Consider the following 13,621-nt stretch of genomic DNA (forward strand, 5'->3'; position numbering starts at 1 on the left):
CGGGGAAGTATAATTTAATTTCAAGTCTATTTAATTTTCTTTCTTTGAATTTTTTATTGTTTTTGTGTGTTTTTCTTCTTTTTCTTTTGCATTTGCATGAGCATTATTTGGTCACGTACACTTAGTGGTCGACACATTCGAAATAACCCTTTATTTTTACAAAACATGGCGGAAGAACCCATCCAGGAAAATGAAGATGAAATTCAATCTCAACATGATCATGATAGGCGAAGAACACTTAGAGATCACATGAATCCTACACGTACTAGTGCACCTTCATGTCTAGTTTTTCCCCCTGATGCATCTCATTTCAATTTTAAGCCTGGTATTATCCAACTTTTACCCAACTTTCATGGCTTAGATTCTGAAAATCCATACATGCATTTACGAGAATTTGAAGAAGTGTGCAACACATATAATGATCTAAATTGTAGCATGAACACCATTCGACTTAAGCTTTTCCCTTTTTCTTTAAAAGATAAAGCTAAAACTTGGCTACAAAATCTTAGATCGGGATCCATTCGAACTTGGGATGAATTGCAACAACAATTTTTGAAAAAGTTATTTCCATCTCATAGAACAAATTCTTTCAAAAGGCAAATCATCACTTTCACTCAAAAACAAGGAGAAACTTTTTATCAGTGTTGGGATAGATATAAAGAATTGCTTAATCTTTGTCCACATCATGGTTTTGAAATTTGAAGAGTTGTTTCTCAATTTTATGAAGGCTTAACACCTAAAGATAGGCAAATGATTGAATTTATGTGTAATGGAACATTTGAAGATAAAGATCCAAATGAGACAATTGAGTATCTTGATTCATTAGCTGAAAATGCTCAAAATTGGGACACTATAGGTACAATCGAACCATCAAACAAGATTTAGTCTCCTACATCTAGTGGAGGTATGTACACTCTCAAAGATGAACATGATCTTCAAGCAAGATTTACCTATTTGGCAAGAAAAGTTGAGGCACTTGAATTGAAAAAGAATGGTCAATTAAAATCTGTTCAAGAAATTGCATGTCACATCTGTGATACAAGTGATCATTCTACAAAAGATTGTCCCACTTTGCCTTCTTTTAAAGAATGTCTCCATGAACAAGCCAATGTTTTAAACAATCTCAAAAGGCCAAATTTTGAACCATTTTCTCAAAATTACAATCCAGGTTGGCGAAATCATCCAAATTTTAGTTGGAGGAATGATAATGCTGCACAATTTTCACAACCACATTTCCAAAATCAACAAAATTTTCAAAATTATGCACCTTATGTTCCTCCACCTAAAAGGAATTTGGAAGATATATTGAATTCTTTCATTGCAAAGCAAGAGTCTATCAATACTCAAACTGCTCAAACCATGACAGATTTGAAAGATACTCTTGCTAAATTTGCATCTGCACTTAATGTTCATGAAAAAGGTAAATTTCCTTCACAACCTCTGCCTAATCCCAAGGATCATCATTCACAAACTGGAACTTCTGGAACTCAACCGATGGATCAGGTAAAATCTGTTATTACCCTTCGAAGTGGTAAGGTTGTGGAAAAATCCATTCTTGAACCTTGTGAAGATGATGATAAATCAACTCCAAAGGGTAAGGAAGTGGAACCCATAACTTGCGAAGAGGAGGTTCAACAGACAGTGTCACCACCATTCCCTCATGCATTGAAAAATACAAAAAAATCAAATTTGAATTCTGATATATATGATATTTTTAAACAAGTAAAAGTTAATATTCCTTTATTAGATGCAATAAAACAGGTACCATCATATGCCAAATTTTTGAAAGACTTGTGCACTGTGAAAAGAAAATTGAATGTGAAAAAGAAAGCATTTTTAGCCGAACAAGTAAGTGCAATCATTCAAAATAATAATGCTTTGAAATACAAAGACCCTGGTTGTCCTACTATTTCTTGTATTATTGGAGAACGAAAGATTAAAAAAGCCTTGCTTGACCTTGGAGCTAGTGTGAATTTACTTCCATATTCAGTTTATCAAGAACTCAATCTAGGCGAGTTAAAACCTACTTCGGTAACACTTTTACTTGCTGATAGATCTGTTAAAGTGCCAAGAGGTATGGTAGAAGACGTGTTGGTCCAAGTTGATAACTTTGTATATCCTGTCGATTTCATAGTTTTAGATACACAACCTATCGAAGCTTGTAATGCAATTCCTGTAATTTTAGGTCGTCCATTTTTAGCAACTTCTAATGCTCTTATAAATTGCAGGAATGGAATAATGAAGTTGTCATTTGGTAACATGACCTTGGAGCTTAATGTGTTTAATCTTTGTAAGCAACCACATGACAAAGGAGATGAAAGTGAAGATGAAAATCTTATTGAAACTCTTGTGGAAGAAAACATTCAAGAAGGGAGTACTCGTGATCAATTAGATATTTGTTCAATTGAAACTGTTAAAGAAAATATTGAAATTGATCTTGATGATTTTATCAGGTATCACTCGTTACCAGGATCAGAGAAAGAATTTGATGCAAAATATGAGAACAAAGACGAACCACCCATATTGGAGTTAAAACCCTTGCCAGAAGAATTGAAGTATGCATTTCTTGGAGAAGATGAAACATATCCGGTGGTAATTTCTTCCAAACTAGCAAGTGATGAAGAAGGTAAATTAGTTGATATGCTTAAAAGACATAAAAATGCAATTGGTTGGACACTAAAAGATCTCAAGGGCATTAATCCACTAATTTGCACTCACAAAATTCACTTAGAAGAAAATGCAAAAACATCTCAACAACCACAAAGGAGATTAAATCCACACATGAAAGATGTTGTGAAAACTGAAGTTCTCAAACTACTTGATGTTGGGATTATCTACCCTATTTCTGATAGTAAGTGGGTAAGCCCAACACAAGTAGTTCCGAAAAAATCTGGCATCACAGTGATAAAAAATGAAAAAGGTGAATTGTTAACAAGTCGAGTCCCATCTAGTTGGCGGATGTGTATTGATTATAGAAAATTAAATGACGCCACTAGAAAAGATCATTTTCCATTACCATTTTTGGATCAAATTTTAGAAAGAGTAGCAGGTCATCCATACTACTGTTTTCTTGATGGATATTCAGGTTATTATCAAATTCCCATTGCACTCGAAGATCAAGATAAAACTACATTCACATGTCCTTTTGGAACATTTGCATTTAGAAGGATGCCATTTGGATTATGCAATGCCCCAGCAACATTTCAAAGATGTATGCTAAGCATTTTTTGCGACATGGTTGAAAATTGTTTGGAAATTTTCATGGATGATTTAACTGTCTTTGGGAATACATTTGATAATTGTCTTGAAAATTTGGAAAAAGTTTTAAAAAGATGCGAGGAAAAAGGTCTTATTTTAAATTGGGAAAAATGTCATTACATGATTACTTCTGGAATTGTTTTGGGACATGTCGTGTCATCTCATGGAATTGAAGTTGATAAAGCAAAAGTTGATGTCATTGCCAATTTACCCCCTCCAAAAACCATTAAAGAAATTCGCTCATTTTTGGGACATGCTGGATTTTATAGGAGGTTTATAAAGGACTTTAGTTTAATCTCTAAACCCATTTGTAACCTCTTAACAAAAGACACTGCATTTGAGTGGACTCAAGAATGTCAAAATGCTTTTGATAAAATCATTCGACATTTAACATCAGCTCCTATCATGCAACCTCCTGATTGGTCTTTACCATTTGAAATCATGTGCGATGCGAGTGATTATGCAGTCGGTGCAGTATTGGGTCAAAGAAGAAACGGTAAGCCTTATGTGATATATTATGCAAGTAGAACTTTAAACAATGCTCAAATGAATTACTCCACAACTGAAAAAGAACTACTTGCTGTAATATTTGCATTAGATAAATTTCGTTCTTATTTGATTGGATCAACAACTATCGTGTTTACTGATCATTCTGCTATTAGATATTTGTTGACCAAACAGGATGCAAAGCCACGACTGATACGATGGATTTTGTTGCTCCAAGAATTTGACATTGTGATCAAAGATAAAAAAGGAACCGAGAATGTCGTAGCCGATCATTTATCGAGACTAGTAACAGGATCATCTTGTGAAATGACACCAATTAACGATAATTTTCCTGATGAACATCTATTTTCAGTTACTACTACACCTTGGTTTGCTAACATAGTAAATTTTCTTGTGACAGGAAAAATGCCACCGCAATGGAGTTCTCAAGATAAAAGAAAATTTTTGAATGAGGTAAAAAACTTTTATTGGGATGATCCGTATCTGTTCAAGTATTGTCCGGATCAAATTTTTCGACGTTGCATACCCGACAATGAGGTAAGTAGTGTCATTAAATTTTGTCATTCAGAAGCATGCGGAGGACATTTTTCTTCAAAGAAAACAGCTGCAAAAATCTTGCAGTGTGGATTTTATTGGCCCACTTTGTTTAAAGACACCCACGAAATCTGCAAGATCTGTGAAAATTGTCAAAAATTGGGTGCGATTTCAAAAAGAAACATGATGCCTTTGAATCCTATTATTGAAATTGAAATCTTTGATTGTTGGGGAATAGATTTTATGGGACCTTTTCCACCGTCGTTTGGATACTTGTATATTTTAGTTGCAGTTGATTATGTTTCCAAATGGATAGAGGCAATTCCATGTCGAACAAATGATCATAAAATCGTCATCAAATTTTTAAAAGAAAATATTTTTAGTAGATTTGGAATTCCTCGAGCCATGATAAGTGATGGGGGAACTCACTTTGTTAATAAACCATTTGCTTCATTAATGAAAAAATATGGTATTACTCACAAAGTAACTACTCCTTATCATCCTCAAACAAATGGACAAGTTGAATTAGCTAATAGGGAGATAAAGCAAATTTTGGAAAAAACTGTTAACTCAAATAGAAAAGATTGGTCTCTGCGACTTAATGATGCACTTTGGGCATATCGAACAGCTTTTAAAACATCATTGAATATGTCTCCCTATAGGTTGGTTTATGGAAAACATTGTCATTTGCCTGTGGAATTGGAACATAAAGCTTATTGGGCGATCAAAACTTTAAATTCAAGCATGGATGATGCCAACAAATTGCGTAAATTGCAACTTAATGAACTTGATGAACTCAGAAATGACGCGTATGAGAATTCAAGGATTTATAAAGCAAAAATCAAATCATTTCATGATAAAACAATTCTTAGAAAATCTTTTGAGATTGGTAAAAAAGTTTTGCTTTATAATTCTCGACTTCACATATTCCCAGGAAAATTACGATCAAGATGGACAGGCCCATATGTTGTAAAGCATGTGTATACTTATGGAGCTGTGGATATTGAAAATCCTAAAAATGGTGATGTTTTTAAAGTAAATGGACAAAGGCTTAAACCAATTTTAGAAAATGAAATTTTTCAAGAAGAGTTTATTTCCCTTTCCGATCCTTGATTTTTTTTGTGTTGCATTTAATTTTGTTTGTTTTTATTTCAGGTTTCCTTAATCTTTTTATTTTCCCGGTTAAATGGCGGATAACGGTACTCCGTGACTCTCATAGTCGGTTTAATCAGTTTCCCATAATTGCTGATACAAAAAAAAAAAAAAATCATTTCTTTTCTTTTCAAAATGGATGAAATTCTCTCAAAAATTTGTAAATATTTTCCCTCTGTTTCTGAAAATGTTCTAAGAAAAATTTATGCAGGAAGGTGTGAAAGATTGAGATTGCTAATGCAAAAAGGAATTCCAGAAGATATTTGTCTTGTAATAGAAGCTAAGGTCCGATTAGGAGAAGAAGTTCCACAATCATTGCTCATTCGGTATTTGCCTGGATTAGGAAAAAGCACTTATGCGAAAAAACGAAGGGCCAAAAGTTTAGGGGTTTGTCATAAGTGTGCAAGATGGACTTGTGACAAACGATGCAGATCTTTGGGATGTGTTTCCAATAACAGAGAAGATAAAATTGGTTTCATTAAGAATGGGCTGAGTAAGGAGTCTTTAGATAACATCTTATTGACTCTTGAGACGCATTCTAGTGGACATGTGCATATTGAACTTCTCCGTTTATGGAAACAATTCCAAGATGAGCGTCATAGTCTTGGGAATCAGACTAAAAAAGACCATGTATTCCAATTTATAAGAAAATTGGATGGGAAGCATATCCTCGACTCATAGAAGGCGTTGAAGCCGTTTCTAGACGTAAAACCAGAGGAAAATTGTGAGCCACAATTACACTACTGTTTACATGCATGTGTGTCATTATTGTTTTTACTGTTTATTCTGTTTGCAACTGTGACCCATAGTTTTGTCTTGATAACATATTACCCCTATAAATTCTCTCATCTTTCTCTCTATTTTCGGAGTAAAAAAAAGAAAAAAGTAAAAAAAAACATGGCTGGAACCTCTGCACAATCATTGAAAAATATTTGTGTATTTTGTGGGTCGAGTCCTGGAAAAAATGAAGTGTTTGTAGAAGCAGCGTATAATCTTGGAAAGATATTGGCTGAGAGAAAAATTCACTTGGTATATGGGGGAGGTAATATTGGGTTAATGGGATCTGTTTCAACATCTGATCATCTTGGAGGTAGTCAGGTTTTGGGTATTATTCCTACAGCTTTAGCTGAAGGAAATATTACAGGTGTTACGATTGGGGAGGAATTTAAAGTTTTTTCTATGTATGAAAGAATCACTCAAATGATTGAAAATTCTGATGCTTTTATCGCACTACCAGGTGGTTTTGGTACATTAGAAGAAATTTTTCACATTGTTTCTTGGGCACAACTTAATATCCATAATAAACCTGTGGGCTTGTTGAATATCAATAATTATTATGACAGTTTGTTGACATTTCTTGATAAAGCTGTGGAACAGAATTTCATTTCAGAAAATTCACGACGGACGCTCATCTGTGCTTCGACTGCCGACCAATTAATTGATGATTTGGAAGCTTTTGTTCATAAGCCTGATCCGATGATAACAAAGATCAATTGGTCGCAATCAAGCAATAAGAAAAGGAAGTTGGATCATTGATTCAAAAGTCGTGGATTGATTTGCGTTTGTTTCCGTTTGTTATCTTCAATAAAATCCATGTGATATCTCTTTTATTATGTACTCTTTATTAATAGTTATTTTGACATTAGGGACAATATCATATTCTGATTAGGGGGAGAACAAACTTATAAAAAAAATTTTAAACAAAATTTTTTTTAAAAAAATAAAAAAAAAAAATATATATATATTATTTTAAAATAAAATCATGTTTATTGTTTGTATCTTAGTAATTTTTGCAAAAATGTCATACATTACATGTTTGAAAGATTTAAATTAGAACATGCATTAATCTATTTAAGAATGTTTAAATTTTTATTTGAAAAAAAATGTCAATTTTAATATTCTGATCAATATAAAAATATGATTTATGAAATCTTTTTGAGTGATTAACCATTGTGATAAAATCAGGTATTAAAGTATATGGCCCAAGATATACCTTATAAGAGTGCCTAAAATTTTAAACTCACACATATTTTGTGAGTGAGTGGAGAGGACTGAGAAAACAGCTTTCGAGCCTTTATTGATCATGAGAGAGGCTATCTATTGTTTAGATCTTGAGTTCTTATTTTGAAAAAAAAATGATATTTCCTGAAGAAAAAAAAAGAGAAAAAAAAACAAAAAGAAAGATGTTGAAGATCTATGTAATTTTTAAGTTATATGCTAAGACAAATTTATCTATCATCAAAAAAAAAAAAAAAAGAAAGAGAGAAATTTATTGTACAAATTAAATAAATATGTGGTCAAGAAGCATAAACTTAGTCTGATTCCATGATGTAATGAAAAAAAAAGATCAGGAAAAAATATATAATAAGAACAACTAGATTTTGAATCAATGGATTTTCTATCTTTTGATTAGTTTGGCTCGTTTGTCTGTCTGCATTCTGTAAACCATTTTTCTGAGCATTTATCTGTATTCCAACTCCATGAGAGAAATCGTTGCCATAAATTGAAACATTTATTAACCTGTGAGGATATGGAGTTGAGACTCTTACTAGGAATTTCTGAAGGCCGTGTACATTTAACTACCTGAAATAAGCTTTGAATTGATCATCTCAAATTATTTCATAAATTATAATTATGATGATCTTGATATAACTTTGACAGTTTTCAAATTTAATTTAAACACTTAGATAGTTTTGATTACATTTCTATTTAAATTAATCAATATGTTTTGTATTGCTATTAACGCTTAAATTGCTAGGGACTAGCAATAAGCTGGTTGGGAGGTGTGATAAACATAAAAATTGTACATTAATTAAATGTTTTATAATATAAATATATAGTTTTTGTTTTATTAAATGTTTAAATATTATATGTTTTATAATAAATTGTATAAAATATAAGTTGTTGTGTAATTACAAGTTTTTACTATTTTTTACAGGTTCGATAAAACAAGAATAAACTTGGCGTTGCAAATGGGATTAAGATGATTCTTGGACCTGTAGAAAGTTGATTATAATATCTACAATATTGTTGACAAGCATGAGATAAAAATCCTCTCACAATTGGGATCAAATTAAGCAACAAATAAAGTTACCAAAGGAGTGGCAGTTTTACCATGCTCTAGTATTTTGACCATATCTCTCAAATTACTTGGTCAAATGGTTTGAAAAAAATACCACAACAAGACAATTCAATTATCCACATGTTTTTTTTTTATGAGAAGAAGGAAATTCGGAGAAGAAGATTTTCAAAAGTGATGTGTAATATAATATAATATCTTGGAACACCAATGAAGACTTATGTGTAAAAAAATAATATTTTATTTGTGGTTGTCTCCCCAAATTTGGCTATAAATAGGGGTGCATTGTAATGTATTGAGATATCCCTCATTCTATGAACAAACCTTTGAGTTCATAATATTTCTCTCTATATTTTTCCTTTATTTCTTCATTTAAATACAATTAGCATGTTAATTTCATATTCAAAGTTTTACACTTTGAATAATGAATAGCTAACTTCCTAAAGTTGAGATGATAAGGTGAAACTCTTGGCATGATAATAAGGTTATTAAAAGGTAAGAATCTATGTTTTATATTATTTAATCATTATTTATTGTTTATGTTATATTTATTTCTTTAAGCATTTTTATACCCTACTTATAAGTGGGAGTTTTGATTTATTGTTGCTATATGTTACACTAAATTCTTGGAACCATTTAAATGTTAGTTTGGTATTACCAACCATTTAAAGTGGATGCCTTGATTTATTATATATAAATATATTATAATATTAAATTCTTGGAACCATTTAAATGTTAGTTTGGTTTTACCAACCATTTAACTTGGATTCCTTGATTTATTATATATGAATATATCATAGTATTAATTTATTGGTACCATTTAAATGTTTGTTTGGTTTTACCAACCATTTAAAGTGGGAACCTTGATTTAGTGTTTACAAATATATATAGCACAATAAATACTTGACCACATTTATAAGTTTTGGTATATATTATATACTTATAAGATAATAATTTATAACATAATATAAATATGATTATTTAATATACTGGAACTATTTTATTAAGTAGATTTCAATATTGTTCGTTAATGTTAACTTTATTAAAATACCAAGAGTGGATCCTTTAATCTCAACTACTTAAATTAAAATTTGAACAATTAAAATTTACCCATTAAAGATTCAAACAATTAAAATTAAAAAGAAACAAAAACAAAAACAAAACAAAAAGACATTGTAGTGGACTTGTAATTACCTTAGCTTCCATGTGGATACGATATCGGACTCACCGAATTATACTACATGTGGACAACCTGCTCTTGAGAGTGCAACAATCAAAGTGACAACACTGATCATGTCCCACCTGTTGTCATGCACACATATAGATACAACAACAGCCGAATAACTCCGGTGAGAATATAATTCCCATTATAAACAACGTATACATGCATTTCATATAAAAGCATATAAGAAAGCATAAACAGTTATCAAATAACATGTAACACATCTGAAAGACATGAATTGATATAAACCATAAGTCAAACTCTTGACTCTTAATCTCTAACCCGACTTTTCTCTAATATAGGGATCTCGGTTTCCAGACGTTGGCATATTATATCGAATCTCAGCAATAGGAGTCGATCTACTCCTAAGCAACATCGATATAAACCAAACATCCAGTGTCTTGACACCTCTACCAACGACTTGGCACCTCTGCCAATGACTAGGCACATCTGCCCAAGACTCAATACATGCTATGCTATAAATCAATAGACTAAGCATATCAATCTCATGAATTGCAAACATCAATTCAATAAAATAAAGTATGTGATTTAGGGAAACTCAAGTCAGATCTAACTCGAGTTATATCCTCCCGGTTCAACATTGATTTATACCTTTCTTGTTATAGTTCTGCTCGTTCTTCTATCGGTTCTGAAGCTTCCAATACCAATATGGAATAATATTCAAGAACCCCAATATCGACAAAGAACTCAAAGCAATACTGAATCTGATCCATATTCAATCTAGGTAACTGTTGACGGCATAACGGTACAATCTCGAGATACCGGAAATGCAATATCAACAGATATCAATTCCAACAACTCATAATCAATCGATAAACACAGTCTAATACCGAATCTGTATAATCTCAATCAAATCAAATATGAAAAATCATAACAATGTCATACGGTGTCTGTTCTTCATTCCAGTTTCAATTCTACAATTACCAATATCACGAGAACACATAATCTAGATCAAATCATAAATCCCTCGATACATAAATTTTGAACCACGCTAGAACATAATAAAACTTACGTCCTTTTGAAGCCTTTGACGAGAGGAGCACGGAAATATGTTCGGATCGAAAATTTGATAACCGGATCGTGTACAATTAAATTTCTAAGACTTCATGAAGTTTGGGGATTTCTGAGGAGGTTTCTCTCGCTTTTTGGCTGGAATGTCGAAAGAAAGAAGGAATTACCATTTAAATTGCATGGCAAAGCTACGTGGATCTTTTCTTTGTGCTGCACGTCTCGCGCATATGCGCGACCAAGCCCGCGCATATGCGCCAGACTTTCTGTTCCGGCGTTTCTGAATTTATCAACTCGCGCATATGCGCGCCCTCTTCTCGCGCACATGCGCCAAATGTTCTGTCCAGCATTCTAATAACACAGCCGCTAGCGCATATGCGCTCACCATCTCCGCGTACATGTGCCAAAAGTTCTGTCCACGCACTCATCTTCTCGAACAGCTCGCGCATATGCGCGCATACTCTCCGCGCATATGCGCGAGGTGTTCTGCCTCAAACTTCAACAAAGCTCACAATATGATTTTCCATGTCTTTTCTACTCCTTCTATAATCACATCAATAAGTCAATTGATTAGTCTCATATTACAGTGATATAATCTCGAGCATTACAAGAATGCCAAAAACTTATGTGTTAACTGTATGAATTTTGAAATCAAGGACCAATTAGGATAATTTTTGAGGAAATTAAGAATTTATTTTGCAATTATTACGGAATTTTGGAACTAGTATAACAATAAGTGAGAATTGAATGTGTTAAATGACAAGAATTTTCGATGATTTAGACTTTTAAGAATATTTAGAACCTCAGGATATCTGTGTTATAAGGTTATAAGGAATTTTAAATCAAGAGTTTTAAGGATGAATCGGTATTAGGCTTGAAAATTTAAGCGTTAGCGGATGCGTTAGGGATTTTAATGTTGAAATATGATAAGTTGATTAACATTTTGAGTATAAAACAAGGAAGATAATATACGATAAGTATGGTCATCCATATTTTTATATTTGAAATTTTAAGAAAAATTGAAATTCGAGGTTATAATAGTAGAGTACTAAGTCATTATGGGTATTTTTAAGATGCGAATTGCAAAATAAGGATTTAGAAGGAAATTTAATTGGGATCAAGAAAACATAAGGACATTCTAGAGCTTAAGTTTTATCAGAGCAGTGCAGTGGAAGCGTGGATTTTTGGGATACTAGAACTAAGTCCAAACTTTGGATTATCAAAGATAAGCGAATTTAGAGGACGAAATTCAATTTAAGGAGGGAAGATTGTAACGCCCCGAAAATTTAAAGGTCCACACGAACCACATGCACGCAAATTATTAAATTCCCTTATATTTTATTTAATTATTTTAATTGCATAAATTAATTATGTTGTGCATATTTACATGTTTAAAATATATTTTTCTACATGGTTGCATTAAAATGTATTTTTAAAGGTTATTTGAGTTGCGATCGAAGAACAGAGACTGAGGGCTGAAAAATAGAAAAAGTTTTTATTAAATAATTGTTTTTAATTATTTAAAATATGATTGATGTTTTTTATAATTTTTTGCAAATAAGGAGTTTTAGTGGTTTAATTGAGTATTTAATATTCAAAACCCACCCAAACCATTTGCATGTCACACGCCCCACTTCCCCATTCAAAACAAACTCTCCCCATCAGCATCAACACACGCACACACGCAAGGAAAAGAGGAGAAAAGCTTCGGCTTTGTGCAAAAAAATTCAGCCTAGGGCCTACGTCGCCGTTCTTCGGATCGTCGTTACGTTTTCGTGAGTAAATTACTCAAAAGCACGCCATAAATCTCCTTTTTCTAATCTATCACATCATATTACATGTTTTAATTATGTTTGCATATAAAATATGTTGGCCTTTTATTTATTTTCGTTTTTATGTCATAGCATGATAATAACTCAAGTTTTTGTGATCCAAACCTTAATGTATTATTGCTTGAAGGGCTGCCACTTTAGGGAAACCAATAAGGGATGAGTTTAAGAGGGTTTGAGGGCCTAGGTAAGTGGACATAAGGGCTGGACATGGAGAAGGAAGAGGTTGGACGAAAATAGACTCCTTGGGAACAAGGACTCTTCTGCTAAGGGCTTCTTAGGGATCACAGCGGATTGCTGCTGTTAGGGTCGGGACCAAGAGATGTGAGAGGATGGTACGAGGGTCCTAGAGCGGCCGTGCAAGGGTGGGAAGAAACTAAGAGAGGGGCCGCACGGTGGGGAGAACTCGAGAGGCTAGCTGCGGCTGTTGGAGGAACCATGGGGCAGGTGCCTGCACGGGCTCCTTCAGGGCAAACGGCAGGGCTTGTGAGGGTCCTAGCCATGAGCCAATGGGGTACACGCAGGGCTGGAGGGGCTAGGAGTGGAAGGGCACATGGCTAGAGCACCATCTAGCCGCGGCTGTGCGTGAGAAAGAGAACCATGCACGTCCTCGTGCATGGCTCATGAGGGCTGGTCTCAGAGGGTCCTATAGGGTTCGGTTAGGGTCCTAGGAGGGTCGATCAGGGGCTGGAACAAGGGGTTAGGGGCTGGAGCCGAGATAGGAGGAGCTTGAAACCTTCTAGAACTAGGATTCCTTGTGCAGAAATTCAGTAGCTTTTAGGAAGTATTCAAGGGACTGGATGGGTTTGATTTGGGTTGGTAAAGGTTTAGCTGTGTGTTAGAAGGCTTTGGTTCAAGTTTGGTAAGTTTTAGTTAAGTTTCGAGTCCATACGAGTCAAAACCGGGATGTTCGTATAAGTTAAAAAAAGAATCGAGGAATCTATCGAAAAGTTAAGTTTTAAGCCTAAGGAATAATTATAGGAGTGTTTTAAGGTTATAAGTTAAGTTTGG

The 13,621-nt window shown here is 33.5% G+C and overlaps 1 protein-coding gene across 1 annotated transcript in view; it reads left to right on the forward strand.

Annotated features, from left to right (window-relative positions):
- The window catches only part of LOC140985887 (uncharacterized), a 23,621-nt gene extending 10,450 nt beyond the window's left edge, over positions 1-13,171 (forward strand). The window contains exons 2-5 of the mRNA XM_073453834.1: positions 1,088-2,626; positions 4,166-4,301; positions 4,914-5,108; positions 12,901-13,171. Of these exons, the coding sequence (XP_073309935.1) occupies positions 1,088-2,626; positions 4,166-4,301; positions 4,914-5,108; positions 12,901-13,171 (2,141 nt within the window). The remainder of the gene's footprint in view (positions 1-1,087; positions 2,627-4,165; positions 4,302-4,913; positions 5,109-12,900) is intronic.
- The last annotated feature ends 450 nt before the right edge of the window (positions 13,172-13,621 follow it).

Source organism: Primulina huaijiensis, chromosome 10, assembly GCF_012295235.1.
Source record: "Primulina huaijiensis isolate GDHJ02 chromosome 10, ASM1229523v2, whole genome shotgun sequence".
NCBI lineage: Eukaryota > Viridiplantae > Streptophyta > Magnoliopsida > Lamiales > Gesneriaceae > Primulina > Primulina huaijiensis.